We start from the raw sequence: 21,758 nt of genomic DNA, 5'->3' as shown, positions 1-21,758 counted from the left end.
TGCTTTTTAACTTTTTTATTCATTTTTTTTTTCAAGAAAGATATTTCACTCATATTAACCAGGTTTCCAACTAACCTTTTTATGCGAGTAAAGTATATGTCAGATATAAAATGTAATGACAGGCCTGATGGAAACTGAAAGGTTTTCGGTAAACTTTCCAAATGTCGACAAAACAAAATACACTAGACAAGGTGGGATCTTTTTTGTCTGTAAAATAAATTATGTGAGAAATGTCAGTGGAAACGCTTTTAATAATAATGTCATCATGTAGGCTAGGGTTCCCCAACTGGCGGCCTGGGGGACAAATTTGTCCCAAGTTTTCTGCGAAAATTTGTATTTTTTTTTTTATTGTTGGTCAAAAAAGACTGTACAAACACCAGCAAATCAGCTCCAAGTGATTTTAGATTTGTAAATAGAGAGATATACAGTATGTGATCGTATACAAATGTAAGCAAAGTTTGAAACGATTCTGTTTTAGTTAAATATTATATAGTTTGGGCTTCTTGAGGTCAATTTGCAGTTGACAAATTATTTGTAATTATGTTCTGGCCACCTGACCATCCACTCAAGAAAAGAAAAAATCCGTCCACGGCTGAATCTAGATGCTGATCCCTGATGTAGGCTATAAGTGCGCTCTAGCCAACAGTATTGTATCTGTGCACTGTTGGCTGGAGCACACTGCCAATACCGGAGTGGGAACACTCAGCTATATAATGGCATTTTTTGGGTGAGAAAACCATAAAAAGAGTTGAATGTGATGGAAACCCATTTAAAAAAAAAAAATTGTTGTCGGTACATGAGAATTTAACCGCGAAAGCTATTTTTACCGCACTACGTCATCACGCATAGCCTTTCATCTGCAACATCTCTGGTGGAAAAATGCGCATTTTGTTTTTATGCAGATTTTTTTTTTTTAAATATTCACATGGAAATCTGTCACCATTAGATGGAAACCTAGCTATAGTAATTAATTATAGATCATATTTCATAGACATTTGGAAACACTGGATAGCTACTTTAAGAGGCTTTACCAGCTTCCACACTACTGCATGTTGTTTCAAGATGTTTTAGAGTATGTTCTCTCTGCAGGGCAAACAAACAAAAGGATTAGCATTTCACAATAGCAACACGTGTGACATTGTCCAACATGCAGGAGACATACTGCTCAAGTAACTCCCCGCAATATAACACTACCAATGTAGGACAAAGCTTAATATTGGCTGTGTAATGCAATCAAACAAAAGTTCATACAACGGCAAATGTTAAAGGAAGCTTCCGACTAAATCTATCCAAGCTGAAGAGAAAGCAAATGTAACATGAATGAAGTCATCGATTAGCACATAAAAGTTCCCAAGAGTGGATTCAGACATAGTTTTAGTCTGTGTACAGTATGCAAAAATGAAATATTACAATTTTTGATTGTCTATAAAGCCAAATTACTGTCCTATAGTCACTGGGTCAAAGTTATGTTGCTAATTGTTTCCTTACCAGGAAAACTGAATAAGAATCAATGTAGACATAACTGTTTTCTCACACAGTGATAAAAGTAATTAATTACTGTATATCAACAATAGAAATCCTTTGAATCGAAGGCTGTTTGAAAAGCGAATGAAAGTTTCAGAGTTGTGTATAGCCCAACATTGCATAGTAAACACGTGAAATAATTGATTAAGCAAAAGAGCGAGTGCATGATCTTGCCTTGGTGGCATGAAAGATTTCATATGGAATTAGGTGATAACCGTTGTCAAGAGTAAAGCATTCTAGTGTTTTTTTGTGTCCTATTTACAATCTGAAGTTCTCACAGCTATTGAACTTTCCACTTAAAAAGCAACTTTCATGAAAAAAAAGTGTTCATATCTGATATGAGTTGTAGTCATGTGTATCAATTCTGGTAGAAAATAAATCAACCTTATGGTGTAAAAACTATCATTTGGGGCTTAAAGGTCCAATGCAGCTGTTTTTATCTCAATATCAAATCATTTCTGGGTAACAATTAAGTATCTTACTGTGATTATTTTCAATTAAAATGGTCAAAAATAAACAAAAATAGCTTCTTAGCAAAGAGGAATTTCTCAAGCAAGAAATTTGCTAGGACTGTCTGGGAGTGGTCTGAGTGCGGAGGGAAAACTGAAAACTAGCTGTTATTGGCAGAGAGGTTTGGAACTCTTTGTTATTGGTCTATTAACTAATTTACCACCTGGTGATGTCACCAGGCAGGCCAAAACTCCACCCCACCAAAACCAGTCTTTTACATTTGAGTCATTTAGCAGACGCTCTTAACCAGAGCGACTTACAGTAGTGAGTGCATACATTTTTGTACTTTTTTTGTGCTGGTCCCTATGGGCTCTTACACTAAAAGGGCATTATATCACCATTTTCACAATTTCACAGTATTATTCCAACCTCATAGTGTGGCAATATATATAAAACACAGGGAAATCACGTTTTTGACTGCACTGGGCCTTTAAAGACAGGAATTTCTGAGCCAGTCTAAAACAGAATTTTGGAAAACCGTGATGTAGCCTATGTTATGATTGGGCTAAACAAACGATGCCTCTCTTTCCATTTCGTAGCATCATTTTAAAATACAAGGAGCCAGATCAGTCAATTTGTTGAGATATTCAGTTATGCTTGTCCATGTCCCTAATGCTTTACATTGAAATGACAAAGAAGTGAGCGTTGCAAAGTGGCATCGACTGGCAGACAATGTTCAGAAATGCAATGCCACTCTCATGCACACCTGTAAAGCAAGAGCACGGCACCGCCAAAGCAAAGGCAAGGCCATTCTTCATTGTAAATGCACAAGTGCTATGTACAGTAACTACTCATAAAGACTATATTGAAGTGTGGATTCATATTACAATCAAAACACACCTCTTTGCAAGGAACTTAAGTTGAATCCACTTCATTCCATGAACTGTGTATTGCATAGGCTGTTTGCTGAGAAACACCAGATTCCAAAAGCCTTAAAAGATGAGCCAAGGATTTGTCTACTGTGGCACTGTCAACAAATGGCAGTAATGTGTGTTTAGTACAGGGGTGTGAAACTAAATGACAAAATGGCCAAAATTTGAGGCAATAACACATTTTGATTATTCATACAAATTTGAAAGTGCAGATTTTATAGGTTTTCTTTTTTTGGTGTTCAAGTGCATAAATTTGTTCTCACATTTATGGCTTTTAAGTAACAGATGCATTAAATTCAGGCAGGACACAGTCTTTTGGTGTGCTTGGAGTTGTAGTGGCTCCGCATGTCCTTGCGAAGGCGAAACTTCTCCCCGCAGACGCCACAGATGTACAGGTGCACGTCCATGTGCTTCTCCAGGTGCTCTCCGCTGGGAAAGATCTGGAAGCACACCTGGCAGATGGTCTCGCCGGCCGACAGGTGCGAGATCATGTGGCGCACATGGTCGTGTTTGAGGAAGGTTCCCTGGTCGCACACGGGGCAGACGTAGCGCGCCATGCCCTTGTGCATGTCGGTGTGCAGCCGAAGCTGCCGCTCACGCAGGAACTGCTTGCCGCACGTCTGGCAGGTGAACTGCTTCTCCTTGGTGTGGACGGTGTAGTGCTCCCGCAGGTGGCAGCGCTGGTAGAAGCCCTTGCCACAGATGGCACAGAAGTGCTTGCGCCGGTGGTCCGGCTCAACGCCGCCATCCTCCAGCAGGGCGGGGCGGAACAGCTCCTGCTCGTGGCAGGCCAGAGCATGCTCCAATGCTAGGCTCTCACTCTGAAAAAGCAAGCCACACTGGGGGCAGGCCAGGTCACCCCCCTCCAGCAGCCCATCGTCCATGACCTGCGGGTCCTCTGGCAGGGGCGAGTCTGCCTCCTCCCCATGGGAGTCGGTGTCCGCACCCTGAGGTTCGCCACAACGCTCAGCGTGCTCCTGCAATTGCCTCCCCTTGATTAGGACCTGGCCACACCTCCCGCAGGCACAGATGTGGCCCATGTGGCTAGAGATGTAGTGAGCTGACTGGTCCTCCTTTGTGAGCAGTTCCCCGCACAGCTCACACGGTGCGCTGTCCCCGTCCTGCTTCTCCTCTTTAATCTTGCGCATCTTAACAGGTATGCCAGAATCCTTGTTGCTGGACATGTGCCCCTCGAATGGCTCGTTGCTGTCGCCCATGACTGAAACACAAGCCTCGGCCTCCCGGTTAAATTTAATCGGTTCCCTCATAGTGTCGCTGAGTGCACTGTGCCTCGCACTGATCTCTCCCACCTGAACTACTTTAATGCCATCCATCTCAGACACCACGTTTTCTTCCAGCTCCACCTTGATGGTGATATTCCTAGCAGAACCAGGCTCGTTATCCGTACCAACTGTCATGGACCTGATCACTGTGTCAGCGTCTGACTTGTGGTCCGGCCAATCCTCTTCACCCTTGCAGACCACCCTGTGCTCCTCCATCCCCTCAGAGGCCGAGCTCTCCACCTTGCTGGAGTCGTTGTCTGCCTCGGAGCTGGTCCTGGGGACCTGAAAGGCCTTACGATTGGTGCAGGTGAGGATGTGCTCGATCAGCAACTTCTCGCAGCTAAAGACAAAGCCACAGTCGTCGCAGGTGTATGTGCGCCCGAAGCGGGGGCGCTCTTTCATGGTGGCACTCCGGCCACCGGGCCTCTTGCGCAGGTCACAAGGCTGCTCAGCCACACTGTCTAGAAACGGTGGTGCAACTACTACCAAAGGGGACGCCACATCCTCCACCACAAGTGGAGGCCTGTTGACTGGGACAGGAATGCTTGGTCGCACAGGCACAGCAGTGATGGCAACTTTGGGCAAAATTTTGGGCTCCCCCTCTGGGGTGCTTGGCTTCTGCTGTTCGTACATGCGGACTCCAAACATCATTTTTCCTGCAATTGCCGGGCCAATGGAGGAGGAGGAGCTGGATGAGGTGGTGGAGGAAGAGGAGGAGGCCGAGGAGGACGGTGTGAGGTTGGAGGTGTTCCTGATGTCCCTGAGGTCCTCCAAGGTGTCTGGGATGTAGTACATCTGCAGGGAGGCCATTGAGACCTTGAGCTCCTCAAACTCGTAGCTGCCCACCACGATGCAGCCCAGGTACATGAGCTGCAGGATGAGGTCGAAGCACTCTGCGCTGATCTGCATGTTGCTGAGATCCATGCGAGCTGTCCCCTGCTGGTCCCGGATGAACATCATGCGGAAGTAGGAGCTGCACGCAGCCAGCACTGCCTTGTGGGCCCTGAAGTAGATGTCGCCAATGGCGATACAGCAGTCGCACAGGAAGCCCCACTCCCGTTGGTTGTTGAGCTGCTGCAGCACATGCTCACTGTGGCTCGGCCTCGCCATCACCCTGGAAGAGTGAAGGGGAGAGCAGCGAATTAGCAATCTAAAGATCCTACATTTAGTTATTTAGGATGTATCAAATCTGTTTGAAAACACAATTGCACATCTTAAGCTTAATTAAGTGGTTATTATCCCTGTACAATAACCCTAATTAAAAACAAAGGTTAAATAAAACAAAGGAAATAGAAAAATGTAAACTCTTATGCCTTAATTAAGTTCTCAAAATAGTGCTAAACATTGCATGTTGAAGTAAAGTATTTTTAAAAGGTCTGCTTGTGGCACATACGTAAAATAACATCACCCTAAAGATAATTTTTGTCACCCAGGTATGTATTCACACAGGACTATATTATCAAATTGACGATTTCAAAACGATCTAGCCTAATTTTATAATATACAGTAGAGCACATTATGTCTTGAACTAGTGTGGCGGCATAAAGCCTAGAGGTTAGAGAGGTGGGCCTGCAATCGGAGGGTTGCTGGTTTGAATCCCACGTATGATGGGGAAATGTCGGTCGGGATTCAGGTATTCCATCTCCTGACTTTGTGCCCATGAGCAAGGCACCTAATCCCTTAATGCTACACTGTAACAGACCCTGGCCTCCAAACGCTCAGTGTGTGTGTGTTTGTGTAAGCGTTCCCCAGGAAGCCGTGCTCCTCTGGAAGCAAAAATTACATATATCTACAGTATATAGCTAGCTTAACATTTTTATTTAATTTACAGATTTACAGTGATGTCAATTACAGATTGTCTACAGTAATAGGGTTCACAAAGTGGAGTTCAGTCTGCACTGCATTTGTAGCCTTTTTTAAAGCCTATAACATAAAATGTACTTGAACTTAGTTGATCACAATGAAATATCTGTTTGTCTAACAGCTGTAGACTAGTCTATCATATCAATGGTCTACTTTGATAATGTGCAGTGAGGTGATGTCCTCTTATTTATGGCTCAAAAATAGCCGTTTCTTTGTCGGTACTCGTTGACTGCTCAACTCCCACCCACCAATTTTCATTGGCCTGTTTTGGAGACTAAGTCGTGCGGGCATCGTGGCTGTCAATCATACCTCACTAAAAGTAACGATGACCTAAACAGCTTTACAATCATTCCAATCGGAGCATCAGCGTAAATTAGTGATTATTATTTCTTGTTGAAAATATGGGAGGACCAAACAATGTGAAACCAAAATGGAGAGACCTCCACGGCAGTGGCAGTGTTGTCGGAAATCTCACGCAAGCACGCACTGCCACCCCCGCGCTCCTACCCGCATTCACTCTATGAGAAAAAAGGCACAGGGTTTTTCCGAAAGCAGGAATGTTTACTCTGTGAAAACACTGAATAAATACTCACCGACAATAAATGAGGAAGACTGTGGATGTAGTAAAACTCAAGTTGGGGTGTACTGTCCAGAAGTTCCACCTGAACCGCTTTTATCCAACCATAAACTTGTGACGAGAATAATCGCGAGGGCGAAGCAAGCCCCTTCTGCAGCACGGATGAAAGAACTTCCGCACAGCCGCTCTGCCGAGCTCGTTCACCGCACTGAGCGAGATCCAGCCCCACTCACGCAAATCCAAACCTCCCGAGACTGGGTGTACTGAAACAAGGCAGTGACTAGGCTGCTCAGCTGGACGCTTACAAGTAAAATGGACGAACATAGAGACTGTGACTGTGGCATAGGCTATTTAGGTTAATAGCGCCAATGCATAAACTTAACAAGGTTTATCTTCCTCCGCATAAATTTGATTAAAAGCCTAATTTTATTGCCTATTTATTTCCATATGCACTTACTATAATAACCCACCGATAAGGATGGTGTAGGTACACATTTGATTAATCTTAAAGTTTTACAGAAGTAGGCTTACATCTTGATAGGATGTTAAGGCTACATTTCAGCATAAAGGCAAATTAGAAAAAGATCAAATCTCCACGGCGTGCGTTTATGAGGCTGTACTGCTTGGTTATTAGAACTTTGAGGCGCTCTTAAATTGACTGAACATGTCATGTCAATTTTTTAAATATATTTAGAATGTTACCCTTACTTCAATGTTTGTCAACCAACGACATATGTTTCCGGGGAAAGTAAAACACACGGTATTTACACAATTTGAACAATTTATTTTTTTACACACGGTATTTACAAAATGTTCACCTTTTATGACAGAACAGCAAATGTACAGTACTGTACAATCACGTGACGAATAACAACCTCAGGAGACAATCACATAGGAAGACGCGCGAGACCGTGCGAGAATTTCTCTGTGGCAACAAATAGGCTACGTACGAAATATAAACCTTTATTTAATATATATTTCGCAAATAGGTGGTAAGAAAGACTTCCGATTATCGTATTTGCTTTGTTTTGCAAATAGGAGGGGATATCCAAATGCATGCATTGGGGCCGGTGTGGGTTATCGAGGCTGTTCACGGTTGTTGATTTTGTCTGGAAGGAACACTTGATTCGGTCGGCAGGAACACTTGATAGGCTACAACGCATACGTGTGTGAATCGATGTGATGCTGTAGTGAAACAAGCTGACGAATATATTTTGAGACCTCCTGTGGGTTGTAGGCTACATAGGGGACTGGCATGTTGACCATCATTTAGGATGGTATTTTTCGGTTATTTGCATATTTCATTCGAAAGCTGACCCCTTTATCTGTGGCGGTTGCAAGAATGCATGCGTTGCTATGTCTGACAGTCCATCATATTGCCCCGTCTGATTTGAAGTAGGCAGCATAAATGGATACAATTAAATAAAGGGTTTGCTACAATATAAACATGCCCTATCTATTACAACAATGTAACGGTATATTATATCGGCCCACTCTCTGTTACAATGTAGTAACCTTGCCGTAAGTATACATCGACATAAAATGAACTGTTTTTATGTCAAAGTAATTATTAGGTTGCGGTTCCTCAATGTTTCATCTTTTCACACCGGAAGTGAAACTCTTATTACCTAAGATGTCAACAGGTAGAAAGTTACGCAGATGCCAACATCTGGCCAATAGTCTTTTTTTTTTAGGGGGGGCGGGGTGCTTCTTTCAGTTTTTTGACCAGCAGAGTACGCCATTGTTTCAGCAGCACTTTCAGAAATTTCTTAATGCATGCTTCAGAGGTGTGACATTTTATGAACATATGTTGGGTGTGCTCTAGAGGCTGAGAAAATAGTTTGATCATATAGAATCACATGTTGTCTTTGCACAGCAATCAGACCTGGCCTGGGTTCCAATAGTATTTGTGTATATTTATTGAGCTTACCTGGCACTATGGAACCAATTTGAATAGTCCCAGAAGTGCAAACTCCGCCCCAAACTATTTGAAAGGAAGTGAATACTATTTTAACCCAGGTCTGCACAACATATCCTCTCCTGAACCTAATTTTTATATTATGAATTACTATGTGCGTATATTTATGTGTGTGACATGAGGTGGAGTGGGGGGTATCATGGACGTTTCCAGCCACAGCCTGTTCCTCTTGCAGCAGCTCAACATCCAGAGGGAGTTTGGCTTCCTGTGCGACTGCACAGTCGCCATTGGCAACGTGTACTTCAAGGCCCACCGGGCTGTGCTTGCTGCCTTCTCCAACTACTTCAAGATGATCTTCATTCATCAGTCAAGGTTAGATGCATACTGCATGACTGTTGCATTCTGTGACACACTAAGGGTGTTATTTAATTTGACCTTTATTTAACTAGGCAAGTCAGTTAAGAATAAAATCTTATTTTCAATTACGGCCTACCAGGGAACAGTGGGTTAACTGCCTTGTTCAGGGGCAGAACGACAGATTTTTACCTTGTCAGCTCAGGGATTCGATCTTTGGTCTTGTTGTACAGTACCAGGGTCTAGAGACCATCAGAGGTTGTTTCAGTGATATTGGGGATTAGAAGGGGTGTTGTGTTAGTTGTCTCACATTGCACTGATTGTTAACCACATGTTTCTTCGGCTGCAAGAATAGATTAATAGAATAGAATTGAGACTGGTAATGCACTTACTTGTGTGTTTGTTTTTGTACATTGTATTACCTGAATGTCCTGCACGAGAGAAGGTCTTGACTAGTTTGTATACATATATTTAACTTAACAAAATCCAAGGGATACTTTGTTATTAGAGACAGGAAATATGAATGTGCTTCGAGAGTAAAGGCTAATATACTCTCCCACTGTCTATCGTCATCTTCATAGTGAGTGCATTAAGATCCAGCCCACGGACATCCAGCCAGACGTTTTCAGCTACCTGCTCCACATCATGTACACAGGCATGGGCCCCAAGCAGCCGGTGGATCAGGGCCGCCTGCAGGAGGGCATCAAGTTCCTCCATGCCTACCAGCTGTGCAGTAAGCCTGGTGAGGGTGGGCCCGATGCCGCCACCGCCGACCTTGTCCGCATGTCCAACCTGTACGGCATTCAGATTTCATCCCAGTTAGCAAACAAGGAGGGTACTGGGGTCCCTAAAGGTAGTGCAGGGGCCCGAGGAGGGGGCGGCCCCGAGGACGTGCGTTCGTCCACTCGGGCAGGTCGCTCCCACGCCACCCAGTTTTCGATGACTGTGGGGATGGAGGGCGTCCCCTTATCAGGCCGTCAGCCCTTCTCTGGTCTCCTCCGTGGTGTCTCCTCTGTGGCTTCCGGCGACGACTCAGACATCTCAACGCGCATCAAGCAGGAGAGGGTGGAGGAAGAGGGAGAGGAGTGCCATCAGGCGCCAGGCGGGGGAGGGTCCCCAACGTCTCCTTTGGCCCAGGGCGGCAACCCCTGCCAGGGCCTCTTGTTCAAGGATGGCCCCCATGCGCTGCCGTGCCCCCGGTGCGGCGAGCGTTGCTCGTCCCCCGAGGGGCTCCGCGAGCACCTGTTCAGCCACGCCACCTGCGCCCTGGACCCCAGCGGACTAATGGAGGGCCTCTCCCAGGGCGGGGGAGGGGACACAGTGGGCCCTGAGGACCAGCAGCAGCAGCGGGGGTGCCCCCAGGATCAGCAGGATGCAGGCTACCTGGAGGAGGCCCTGAGACAGAGCCAAGCCCTAGCTGACGAGCTAGACACCGAGCTAAGGCGGAGCAGGGGGGGTATAGCCGGTGGCACCAGTACACCCCCCACCACCACCATGACCACCTCTACTATCAGTCACACACGAAAGCGCAAGATCACCTGCTCCGTGTGCAGCCTGCGCTTCACCCAGAAGAGCCAGCTGCAGGAGCACATGTACACGCACACGGGCAAGCCGTCGCGCTACCATCGCTACAGCCGCCTCTGCAGCCAGCTCATCCACGCTTCTGGGCACTTCTGTGAGGGGCCACCGGAGGGCGGCGGGGTGGCGGCAAGCACTACAGTAGCGCTGGCGGAGGAGGCAAACAGGGAAGCTCAGGACAATGGCAGCTCCTGCTATTCGCTAGACTCTGAGATCTCGCAGGAGAGCGTGGACAACGTCGCTGTGGAATGAAAGCGAAAACAAACTGTAGAAATGAAAGAAATACATCAACTCCCATTTTACATAGGTGACGTGCTGGAGTCACCACCTAATTTGATAACTCTTGTTTGTGTGATTATGCAGTAGCCTCTCTTTTTTTGTGTGTTTTCTTAGAAAACTGGATTAACAATGGTAATTGGTAAGAACTATGTACTTATACTTGTTACAAGGTAATTGACATAAGTTATACCCTTACAGTTACCCGGGGATAACAGCTATGTAATAAGAAGTGTTTTGCGAATACATCTTCATTCTCCCATCTGCACTCACCAGAGACTGTGCACATCTGGTTCGTCTTCATTAGGGCACAACAATAGTAAAACGTTTTTTGCAATGGAAAACGAAACTTAGTGATTCTTATTTAACGATTCCAGATAGTACCTCCTGTTTCACCCTGTTTGAGTTTGTTTTCTTCAGTTTAATTCCGACTGAACATGACCCTGTTTCAGTTGCGTTCCTTACCTTTCGTCATTATCTTTCCACTGATCCGGTTGTATCCTGTCCTTTTGTCAATACCGTCATCTCTCTGTCGGTTAGATGAAAACCTGTGATGTGAATCCAGTGTAAAGTGTATGTTCTTTTATTCAGTGAACGGTTGAATAGAATAGAACATGGTATTTAAAAGGAGGAATGTGTTGTCTCTCTCTCAGTTGTCATGTTTTACCAGCTGGTGTATTGATTGGAAATTAGCAAATACTATGTATCTGCATTGTTTTCTGAAAATGTGCACTCTCAGAAATAAGTAGCTGTTGAAATGGAGCCTGGCTTGTTGTTATGGAGGGTTGTCAGGGTTACAGGAATTTGCAAGGGACAAATTCTCACGCCCACAATGTTGCAGTACACAATTGATGTATGGTAGTACATCATTACACATATTGGAACATTTAAATATTTCCCTCCAAAATCATGAGCAGGGGCTTGGTGTTCCTCTTTTTCTTTCTTTAATCTCAACAAACTAGCACTTACTAGCACTTACAAACTAGCACAGTATACCTAAACTTGATAATTAGCAGAGAATTTGCTTGGCCAGCTTCATTCACCTTCAAGAAGTGTGTACTAACTATGAAAATGGACGTGGATGCAAAAGAAGACAAAGTCACAAGTGTCATCCCAAAACCTTTAAAGCTGGAAAACCTGGGGATGTATTCAAGCGTCACAGGAGAGCTGATCTAGGATCAGGTCCCCCCCTGTCTTATTCATTCTAGATCTGAAAGGCAAAACTGATTCTAAATCAGCACTCCTCCTCTGAGATGACACATACGACCCTTAGCAGTGTTTAACTACAGAGGAAACCTGTTGAATGTACTTTATCCTGTGCTCCCGAGTGGCACAGCGGTCTAAGGCACTGCAAGAGGCGTCACTACAGTCCCTGGTTCAAATCCAGGCTGTATCACATCCGGCCATGATTGGGAGTCTCATAGAGTGGCGCACAATTGGCCCAGCGTCATCCAGGTTTGGCTGGGGTAGGCCGTCATTGTAAATAACAATTTGTTCTTAACTGATTTGCCTAGTTAAATTTAAAATGTTAAAATGTAATCCTTGACAACACAAAGAAGGACTTATTTTAGCTCATAACAGGCTAACATGAGTAGAAGTAGCCTGACGACTCACACTAAGTTCTTCCGCTGCTTTGTCGTTCGCTACATACTTCAGTCTGAGACGGCCATCATTGAAGTCGTTTTTGGTGACGAGGGGCATTGTACAAAACAAAGTGTTCGCATTTGGTAAAGGGTGGAGGGTTGGGGAGGTACTCAGTTCAAGACTCATGACGGAGTCCACTAAAGTCCGTGGGCGTTGCGTTGCGTTTGGCTGGAGCATAGAGTTCGGGTAGCCAGGCAAGAGTAGAAGTGACTAAAAGAGATACTCTGAACTTAGTTCTCTAAAGCTTTATGATTGTGCGATTGTAGATTCATATTTGACGGATATGTGGCAATGGCTATCAGAGTGTGTAGAAGAATGCATCTAGTAATGTTGAACCAGGAACCTGTATGTACTGCGATAGACAGTATAAACCTAGGATTATTAAATTTACCTTTCTGGGTTTGTTTCCATTCTATCCTGTTGGTGTGTGTGACCTCTGGTATGTTTCAGTTGGCTACTTTTCCACTTTGTCATACACTTTGTCGTTACCACATGGCTGTGGTTTCATGTTTTCATTAATCTGTGTCACTTTTCCATACATGGAAAATGTTTTGTAAATAAATATATTTTTTAACAGATTGTCTCATGTAACTCGTCTTATTGATAGGAATGTTTAGTTTCTACAAACCGAACATCTGTTTCCGATATCGGAATTCCTTTCCCTCTCACTATTTCTGTTTGTTTAATGCTGCATGTAATTGCGATGAGGTAAATGTTACACATACCAGTGTCTAAAAACAATGGCTGTTGTCCACAGGAGGTTGGTGGCACCTTAATTGAGGAGGATGGGCTCATTGTAATAGCTGGAGTGGTATAGTTGGAATGGTATCAAACACATAGTTTCAATGTGATGCCATTCCATTGACTCCGTTCCAGACATTATTATGAGCCATCCTCCCCTCAGCAGCCTCCACTGCTTTAGTCCCATGCTCTACCCTTATCCCCGAAGTGTAAAAACACGTTCACTCACCCTCATGGAAGTAAAAGCAAGATTTACAGTGGTAACTTCAATCAGCCTATGATTACACCAATACAATGTTTTTAAACCAGTGAGGACAGAGAAAGTAGGACACACTTCTTAGAGAAGGGTGGAGAATCTCAACACAGCTCAATTTATAGAGCACACCTAGTATGTTCCCTAGCCTGAGTGCAAGTCTGTTTGTGTTATATCATATCGACTCCTTGTCACTCATTGTCATGCCAAACTTTGCTAGACAAGGACTGAAAATGAGTAAGCAAGAACAGCAACATTTCTGGAACCAGGCTTTATGTTCCCTGTTCTTGTAGTAACAACTTCTTACCACCAGAGGCCACTTAAGAGCTGAAGGACTCATCCCCAAAAGGTACCATCAGGCCTCTCTTCTACCCCGTGCTTATTGGGTTGCGTCACAATTTTCATTCTCCACCCTTTTCCACAAGTGTGCACTTGCACACGTTCCCGACATGGATTTAACAAAGGTGGAAACTCCCTCCAAGCCAATGCTTACACCAATCATGTGCTTTTAAATCCATTATGGGGAGTGTACAAGTACACACTTCTGGAAAAGGGTGGAGAATTGGGATGTAGCCATGGTCCTCTGAGTGAAGCAGGTTAATGGACCAGCTACACAGAATGTTTTATGTATCCCTCTGGAGCTCAACATTAAAATATTAAAACTGACAGATGGCTTCTGGCCCTGAGACAGCACAATTCTCTCTCAAGCACTAGGTTAAGTATATTCTAATTTAATATAGGACAGCTAGTGCTGGAACTCATCAAACTCTTACTTGTGATAATAACAAAATGTCCAAAAATACATTGTTACAATCTGCCATAAAGTAAGATTAAGGTGAGGCTGTAAGAACAATAAGTAGTACCCCACCTTCCCAATCAAATGGAAAACTATTATTGTGCCTTAATTAACAGAGAAGAAACACGATGAGAAGAAACTGAGAAACTAAACAGAACTGTAATGGTTCAAATGGGTAGTTTCTTGATGATAGGTAGGTTATAACTAAATATAAGATAGCTCTATTGCTATAGAAACACACTGCAGACTTCACTGGGGAAGATCATTTTCACATATTGAAGCTAAAAATAGGTAGATCGGGAGTGAGATTATGCATGTCTGTCCGATCATTTAATTGGTGACAGTTTTCAAACAGAAAATATAGTTATATTGATAAATAAATATCCACCAGCACGTTATACACATTTAACATAACACAACAACAAATCAACCAGATATTACTCACATAACTCAATTAGAAAAGACAATGTTTCTCTTCACAATTGAATTAATCCTCACCCGTCACATTAAAAGACTGTCACACCCTTCACTCCTCTGAAGTGATTAACTCCGTAGCCAGATCTCAAGGGGGTGATCACACATACAGGACATACTGCTCATGGTCATACCAGAGAGTTGGCTCATATCATTGGATGACACATTATTTTGGTTAAGAGAGCCTGGTATCCACCTCTAATGATGTCATTGTGTTTGCCTCACAGTCCCCCACCTCCAAAAGAGGCCTTTGGGAAACCAGCAAGCCTCCATGTATTGAATGTTGTGCTGCACCAAGACAGATGTTTGCTGGTCTTGTTTACAAATACTGCAAAATCTCCTCTGAAGTCCAGGAGGTCAAGCTATGATGACAGAATGACAACAAATAGCCACCTAGAGACTAGGTTGTATTTATCCAGATACACCAGGTGTCAAACTGTGTAATCATTATTTTCCCATGACAGAATGACATTCACACAGAAAAACGACAGCACAGAGTTCTATTCGGACTAGAGTACCTAATATTTTCTTATGACAAGTTACAGGTGTAACGTTAAGCGTTGTATAGTCTCTATACACATACGAGAGAAAGCTTTTTAACTGAGCAATGTATGCTTAAACATCTATTAAACAGCAACCAGAGGGCAAGACACTATTCAATAAGAGCCTAAGACTCTCATTGTGTGAAATAATCACCATATCTTAAATACATCATCAAATAATTGATTAATTAAAATTGGAATCGGTAGCGGTGAAACTGCCGTGTCCATTTGCGATATTACAACAACGAAGACGTTACATCAACAACCAGCACTGTTTTCCCCTCTGACATCGTTACACGTCATTGCGCGTGCGATAGAACAGCAGAGTAATGTACCACGATGCTGGTTGCTCATTGGCTCAAAACAAATACAATAACAAATGCGCCTGGGGTGGCCAGTGGCGCTGTTTCCCTATCGCGGATCTCAGTTTTTTAAGAACTATAATTTATTCAGATTAACAGATAAACTTTATCTGAGAATCGGAGACTTTCAGTTCTATAGGTAAATAAACCGTAATTTAGGTATAAGGACAATATTCAATCTGTATCACTGAAGCGCTACAGATTGTGCGCTAGAAATGTAAAGGTAATTTCCGATTGAGGTGACATATGCAGAGTTGACTGAGAATGCAGTCTCCACTAACGCGGGAACATTGCCTTGAAAATTAAATCACGCAGTAACGCTGAATTTCTGCGATATGGATTGAATAGAGCCCTTAGTTCCACCATTTTCAAAACACAGTCACACTGAACAGTTAAAATCTTTGTGATGGTAATTGTTAAAATTGAGTGCCACCTCTTGTACAATATAAGAGAATATATTGTAAAAATGTATTGTGTCAATACGGTTCTCTGGTTTAGATTTATATGCACAGCAGCAGTTTGGTCTGTTAACAACAAGTTGTAACCAACAATAACTTTAAAAGTGGTTTACAAATGTATACTTGTCTAATTTTAAAAATATATTTTTTCAATAATCCTGGGTCGTGTTCATTAGACACAAAACGGAAGAAAACGGATTGAAACAGAAACTACTGGTTCAATAAGAAACTCAAATGTTTAATTTCTGTTGCAAAATGTTTTAAAACATTTCCCACTGTGTGCCGTAATGAATGCAACTCTGCTGATCCAAATGGGGTCATACATACGTGTTGTCACAACATGCCGGAAAGGGGTGTCAAGCGTGATCTCGACTCCCTTGCGCCTCCCTGTGGACAGTGGTGGGAGTGCCTCTCTGTTCCATTGAGAGCTGCTCCATGGCAGCGCTCATGGCTGCCTGGACCAAGAAGCGAGCCGTCTGCACTAACAGGTTCTCTCCACACAACAACAAGTCCTGGTCGTAATCCGTCAGGAGGCCACTCTTGCCGCTTTCATCCCCCACCTCATGGCCATCCTGGTCGGACACATCCTGGTCTGAGTCAGCCCCGGGGGTGATGCTGACGTTGGTCAAGGGCTGGCCATTCTGCACAATGTTATCTTCCGTGATCCTGCAGAGCGTGTCATTCTTCTCAGATGCATCAGCAGTGTCCTTGGCAGCATTCTCTAAAGAAATTATCTGATTTGAGTCTGAGGGATACTCATTAGTGTCCATGGCAACGCTGTTGAGTGTATCGATTATCGCACAGTCTGACTCAATGACCTTGTCCTTCTCTAAACACTGGATATGATACAGTTCATCTACTCGCATCTCGTTAGCATCCATGGTAACATTGATGACCTCACTGAGGTTTGAGTCTGTGCCAGTTTTGGTACAAATCTCAGTTTCCCATAACTTAGTTTTTAAAGAAGTCTCAGGTTCCAATATCTCTGTTTCCTTTGAATCATTCGTTGGACTGGTCACTGTGTCTTCTGTATCTACCACTGGTCTTACAACTCTTGTCGGGATGGGAGTCACTAGTAGGGACTCTGGGCTCGTAGGGGTGTCTGTTGGGCCTCCGTCCTCGGGCTGCAGGGTGCTCACGTCGGCACACACTGTCACTCTCTCTGTACATTGTCCTCTAACCTCAGCCCCCTTTTCCAGAAGCTCAATCCCCTGGATGTCAGATGTGCACTGTTGTCCCGTGTCTTGTGTCCCCATTGGCTCCACCTCAGTCTCCTTGTCTCCAGTGTCCTGGGTGTCCTTGTTTCCAGGGTCCTGGGTGTCCTTGTCTCCAGTGTCCTGGGTGTCATTGTCTCCCAGAGGGAGCACAGCTGAAGGTGCCCTTCTTCCACACATCAAAAAATGCTGAAATGTCTTCCTGAAGGTCACTGACGGTTGTTGTTGGACGTCTTCAGAGACCTCCTGTACAACATTTCCCTGTTTTGGCCTTTGGCCGCGGACGTAAGACACTGTCAAGAGCCGCTTGAAGGTCGGCCCCGTCCGGATGGTAAACCTTCGCCTCCTTTTCATGACATTGTCAATGTCAGGAGCATCGCGGACACACTTGTCACTCAAGGAGATGGTGTCTTCTCCCATTGACTTTGCTTCAGTATGAGTTAGTCTCTCAGCTTGTACAACTCCCTGGTCACCATCCTGGATTGAAGTTTTTGCAGTGTACTTCTTCCTTTGTCTTCTGACGCAAATGAGAGCCGGGGAAAATAACCTTCTCCAGCCATGCTTTGTTGTTTTCCTCGTCTTACTGTGTCCTTCCAATTGGCCTTCACTGGTCTCATCCTCATCTGAGGTGGAGCGCCACCTTGAGGGCTCAGTGGGTAGTTCAGATGAAGCTTGATCCTCATCCATTTTTGAGGTTGTACAGATGTCGTCTGAAGTGGCTACAAGTTGTGATGATCCCGTCTCTCCAGCTTCTATATTTGACTGTTTGATGGAGGAATCCATCTGAGTTCCATTGATGATGTTCACTCTTTTGTTTCTCTTCTTAGAATGAGCCTCAGACCTGTCACCTCCCTGGTTGTTGGATTTTGATTTGCCCAGGAGGAGTCTGGGTGGACCGGTCAACTTCCTCTTCAAGACAACTTTTTCCTGACGCTGTCCATCTTGGCCCCCCTCAGTCGCCATTGGTTAGTTTATAGCCCAGCACCAAAGTGAATGCTACCGATTGCTTAGAAATGAAGAACGCACCTCACTTATGCACAGCAAGCTGTCATGGAAAAGTTCTCTCTTCTAATTACCAACAAGGAAAATCCTCAAACCTGGGGAACATCAACAGAGAATGACTAAATTAGAATTGTAATTGTCATGTACATTGCTATGTTAATTAATTAATTCCAAACGCTGATTAACCTTCAGTTATGCCCAAAGCTACTGTAATAATGTATGTAGAGCATTAAGCCATTAGTCTACAGAAAATACAATGAGCTCCAAAAGTATTGGGACAGTGAGACATTTGTTGTTGTTTCCAGCCCTTTGGATTTGAAATGATACAACGACTATGAGATTAATGTGCAGACTGTCAGCTTTAATTTGAGGGTATTGTCATCCATATCGGGTGAAACTACAGCATTTGTGTACACAGTTCCTCTATTTTAGGGGACCAAAGGTATTGGGACAAGCTTAAAGTAGTCAAAAGTTTTGTATTTGGTCCCAAATTTCTAGCACACAATGATTACATCAAGCTTGTGATTCTACAAACTTGTTGGATGCATTTGCTGTTTGTTTTGGATGTGTTTCAGATTATTTTGTGCCCAATAGAAATTAATGGTAAACAATGTATTGTGTCATTTTGGAGTTACCTTTTATTGTAAATAATAATAGAGTATGTTTCTTAACACTTCTACATTAATGTGGATGCTACCATGACTACGGATAGTCCTGAATGAATTGGGAATAATGATGAGTGGCAAAGTTACAGACACACAAGACATGCTAACCGCTCACCATTACAATAACAGGGGAGATTAGCATTAGGAGGGGGTATGATATTTGTGCATCTAACTTGATCACTTATTATTATTCATGATTCAGTCAGGACTATCCGTAATCATGGTAGCATCCACATTAACGTAGAAGTGTTATTCTATTCTTATTTACATATTTTATTCTTATTTACAATAAAAGTGACTTCAAAATTACACAATACATTATTTACCATTCATTTCTATTGGGCACAAAATAATCTAAAACACAACCAAAACAAACAGCAGATGCATCCAACAAGTTTGTAGAGTCACAAGCTTGATGTAATCATTGTGTCCTAGGAATATGGGACCAAATACTAAACTTTTGACTACTTTAATACACATATAAGTGAATTTGTCCCAATACTTTTGGTCCCCTAAAATGGGGGGACAGGGTACAAAAAGTTCTGTAATTTAAAACAGTTCACCCGATATGGATGACAATACCCTCAATTTAAAGCTGACAGTCTGCACTTTAACCTCATAGTTGTTGTATCATTTCAAATCCAAAGTGCTGGAGTACAGAGCCAAAACAACCAAAAATGTGTCACTGTCCCAATACTTTTGGAGCTCACTGTATATAAGATCACATGAGCAAATTTAACAAAGTATTTTCATAAACTGACTGACAGAAGTTAGTCTTTGAGACAGCTTTCGGGTATGATATAACTGAAGTAAACATTTAAGTTGTCAGTTTCATATCACATTGTTCCCAGAAAAAGCGATCAATCTGATAATGTATAATTAAATTACACAGATGTTTTCATAAACATGCCTCTTAGAATGATGGACAAGACAATTACAGGCTGGCTCAGTTGACTCACCGTGTTTACCTTGTTATAAATGGCTGCTTAGTTTATAGTTTAGTATATTGCTGTGTCCTTTATCTAAGATTAAATTACTATATTAATTAATTTATTGATCTGAAAATGAGACAAATATGCATAACCAAAAATGTATTTAGCCTATCTGAAGGCAGAACATTATAATCATATTTCAAGCATCACCTGGCATATCATGTATTATAATGTTGTCCCCTTTATAATGAATTCATTGAAAAATCATTGGCTCAATATCAGACAGGCTATCAGCTTTTAATTTCTAATATCTAATACATTTCAGTTAAGCTAATTCCAATGATCCAAGCTCTCATCAGGCTATTGAATTGAATGAGTTTAGGATATTGGATTATGCAAGCACATGCGACAGTTATCATGCTATCAGTAATATGCTGTAATTTATCTTTTTGGTTACAATTTATCTTTTTCCTTTCATCTAGGCTGATGAAGCTTGTTTGCATTTATGGCGCCAAATGATCTTTACCAACTAAACGATTAACCCTGCACCTTGCTTCACATGCGAAACGGACAGATGACATGCTTGGTTGAGTTTTAAATCTATTTACTGGTCAACAATAATATCCTGGAAATACACGTATAGCCTACCTGGGTCTACCTGATAAAGCCTAATCCTGAAGGACGAAATTAGTCGGAGGTTATCGGTTGGCGTTGACGGCTATAGTAGAAATCTCCAGTTTCCTTCAACTACAGTGCGCCCCTGTCACTGCCAGGCTTGAGTATCCTTTTCAAACCCATGCCTGCTCCCTGCCAACAGCGAGCGAGACTCCGGCGAGCAGCACGCAGGTAGTGTACCGCCCAGTTTCCATGGAAACCAGGTGATTGACAGTTTATTTAGAGAACTATGTCATTCAATAAAAATATAGAATGTGTGGAGGCCTCCTAATCATATAAACGTTACCGAGGCAGGACAGAATGGACTAGAGTAGCCTTGCTATCCAATTTCTGTAATGTCTTTAGATGGTATGCATTTAATATTCAGTTCTGTCTCTTTCAGTTGCTCCATCCATGAAAACACACGTTTCCATAATTTAAAACGTATAAGAGTACCTTCAATTCATTAATACATGTTTTAGCATGTTTGTGTGCAGATGATTGCATGTGAGATATCAAGATTTAGATGCAATGAAAAATGCACTGACACCATATTTAAAAAAAAATCAGAACTGACAGTGGAAGAGACATTTTCTTTAGTGTAAAATAAACATTTTTAAAGTAGAAAATCCCTAGCCATGATAAAAAAACATCCCATCTTTCAAATCAGACACGCCCCACCTACAGTGTTTTACAAAATAACCTTAAAAATAACCATAGATTAGTAACCATGTCACTAAAATAGCCTAATTTATTTCATGAAATGTGTCATGTTTAGCCCTGAAGAAGACTGGAAGATGAGTTAGCTATAGGCCTATCTGTTTTATTTTTGTACACTGCGACTTCAACTTCCACTGTGAGTTCACATCAGAGTTCCCTCATTCAAGTAGGTTAAAGGTCACATAACCTATATAGAAAATAGAGTAAGTCGATTTTTGTAGACAAACAGTACAGCATCTCATTGACATATTGATTAAGATAAGACATGTCACCAACAGTGGTCTTAATTAACCATAGATTTTTACCCAAGCTGTCACTATTATTGCCCATGTCTCAATTCTTTAATTACAGTCACCCTAACCTCTGAACAAGAGTCAACTGAAGATGAGGTAGGAGGTAAGGAGGTAGATGGTAAGGAGGTAGGAGGTGAGGAGGTGGTTAAAGGCTTATACATGTAAATATAATCAATTCAGTATATTTCTATGGCAGAAGGTACATTGTGAAGTGTTCCAAGAAATGAATGAAAGAGTCAAACAAAACACATTG

General features: G+C 42.8%; 3 protein-coding genes across 4 annotated transcripts; 1 reads left to right on the top strand and 2 right to left on the bottom strand.

The window, feature by feature from the left end:
- zbtb1 (zinc finger and BTB domain containing 1) lies at positions 1 to 6,837 on the bottom strand. Its single transcript, XM_071369459.1, has 2 exons — positions 6,646 to 6,837; positions 1 to 5,303 (listed from the first exon to the last, which is right to left on the bottom strand). The coding sequence occupies exon 2, from the start codon at positions 5,297 to 5,299 to the stop codon at positions 3,203 to 3,205; it is 2,097 nt and encodes a 698-aa protein (XP_071225560.1). The 5' UTR covers positions 5,300 to 5,303; positions 6,646 to 6,837; the 3' UTR covers positions 1 to 3,202.
- A 115-nt stretch (positions 6,838 to 6,952) lies between these two features.
- Positions 6,953 to 12,978, top strand: LOC139556002 (zinc finger and BTB domain-containing protein 25-like). Of its 2 annotated transcripts, none has more exons than XM_071369461.1 (3): positions 6,953 to 7,621; positions 8,783 to 8,919; positions 9,483 to 12,978. In XM_071369461.1, the coding sequence occupies exons 2-3, from the start codon at positions 8,897 to 8,899 to the stop codon at positions 10,729 to 10,731; spliced, it is 1,272 nt and encodes a 423-aa protein (XP_071225562.1). In that variant the 5' UTR covers positions 6,953 to 7,621; positions 8,783 to 8,896; the 3' UTR covers positions 10,732 to 12,978. The 2 variants fall into 2 exon arrangements, with proteins under 2 accessions (XP_071225562.1, XP_071225561.1); XM_071369460.1 differs by having other exon boundaries at positions 8,730 to 8,919.
- Positions 12,979 to 15,057: 2,079 nt separating this feature from the next.
- On the bottom strand, positions 15,058 to 20,638 carry LOC139556000 (uncharacterized). Its single transcript, XM_071369458.1, has 2 exons — positions 20,487 to 20,638; positions 15,058 to 18,336 (listed from the first exon to the last, which is right to left on the bottom strand). The coding sequence occupies exon 2, from the start codon at positions 18,200 to 18,202 to the stop codon at positions 16,382 to 16,384; it is 1,821 nt and encodes a 606-aa protein (XP_071225559.1). The 5' UTR covers positions 18,203 to 18,336; positions 20,487 to 20,638; the 3' UTR covers positions 15,058 to 16,381.
- Between the last annotated feature and the right edge of the window lie 1,120 nt (positions 20,639 to 21,758).

Source organism: Salvelinus alpinus, chromosome 27 (assembly GCF_045679555.1).
Source record: "Salvelinus alpinus chromosome 27, SLU_Salpinus.1, whole genome shotgun sequence".
Classification (NCBI taxonomy): domain Eukaryota; kingdom Metazoa; phylum Chordata; class Actinopteri; order Salmoniformes; family Salmonidae; genus Salvelinus; species Salvelinus alpinus.
Note: the sequence above shows the minus strand (reverse complement) of the source record. Positions and strands in the feature narration are given on the sequence as shown.

What these genes read in the sequence shown, in the direction of transcription:
- zbtb1 (XM_071369459.1), bottom strand. Translation starts at nt 5,299, where the DNA reads ATGGCGAGGCCGAGCCACAGTGAGCATGTGCTGCAGCAGCTCAACAAC.
- LOC139556002 (XM_071369460.1), top strand. Translation starts at nt 8,747, where the DNA reads ATGGACGTTTCCAGCCACAGCCTGTTCCTCTTGCAGCAGCTCAACATC. An exon ending in ATCTTCATTCATCAGTCAAG is followed by an intron (nt 8,920 to 9,482) that starts GTTAGATGCATA and finishes TCATCTTCATAG; the next exon opens with TGAGTGCATTAAGATCCAGC.
- LOC139556000 (XM_071369458.1), bottom strand. Translation starts at nt 18,202, where the DNA reads ATGGCGACTGAGGGGGGCCAAGATGGACAGCGTCAGGAAAAAGTTGTC.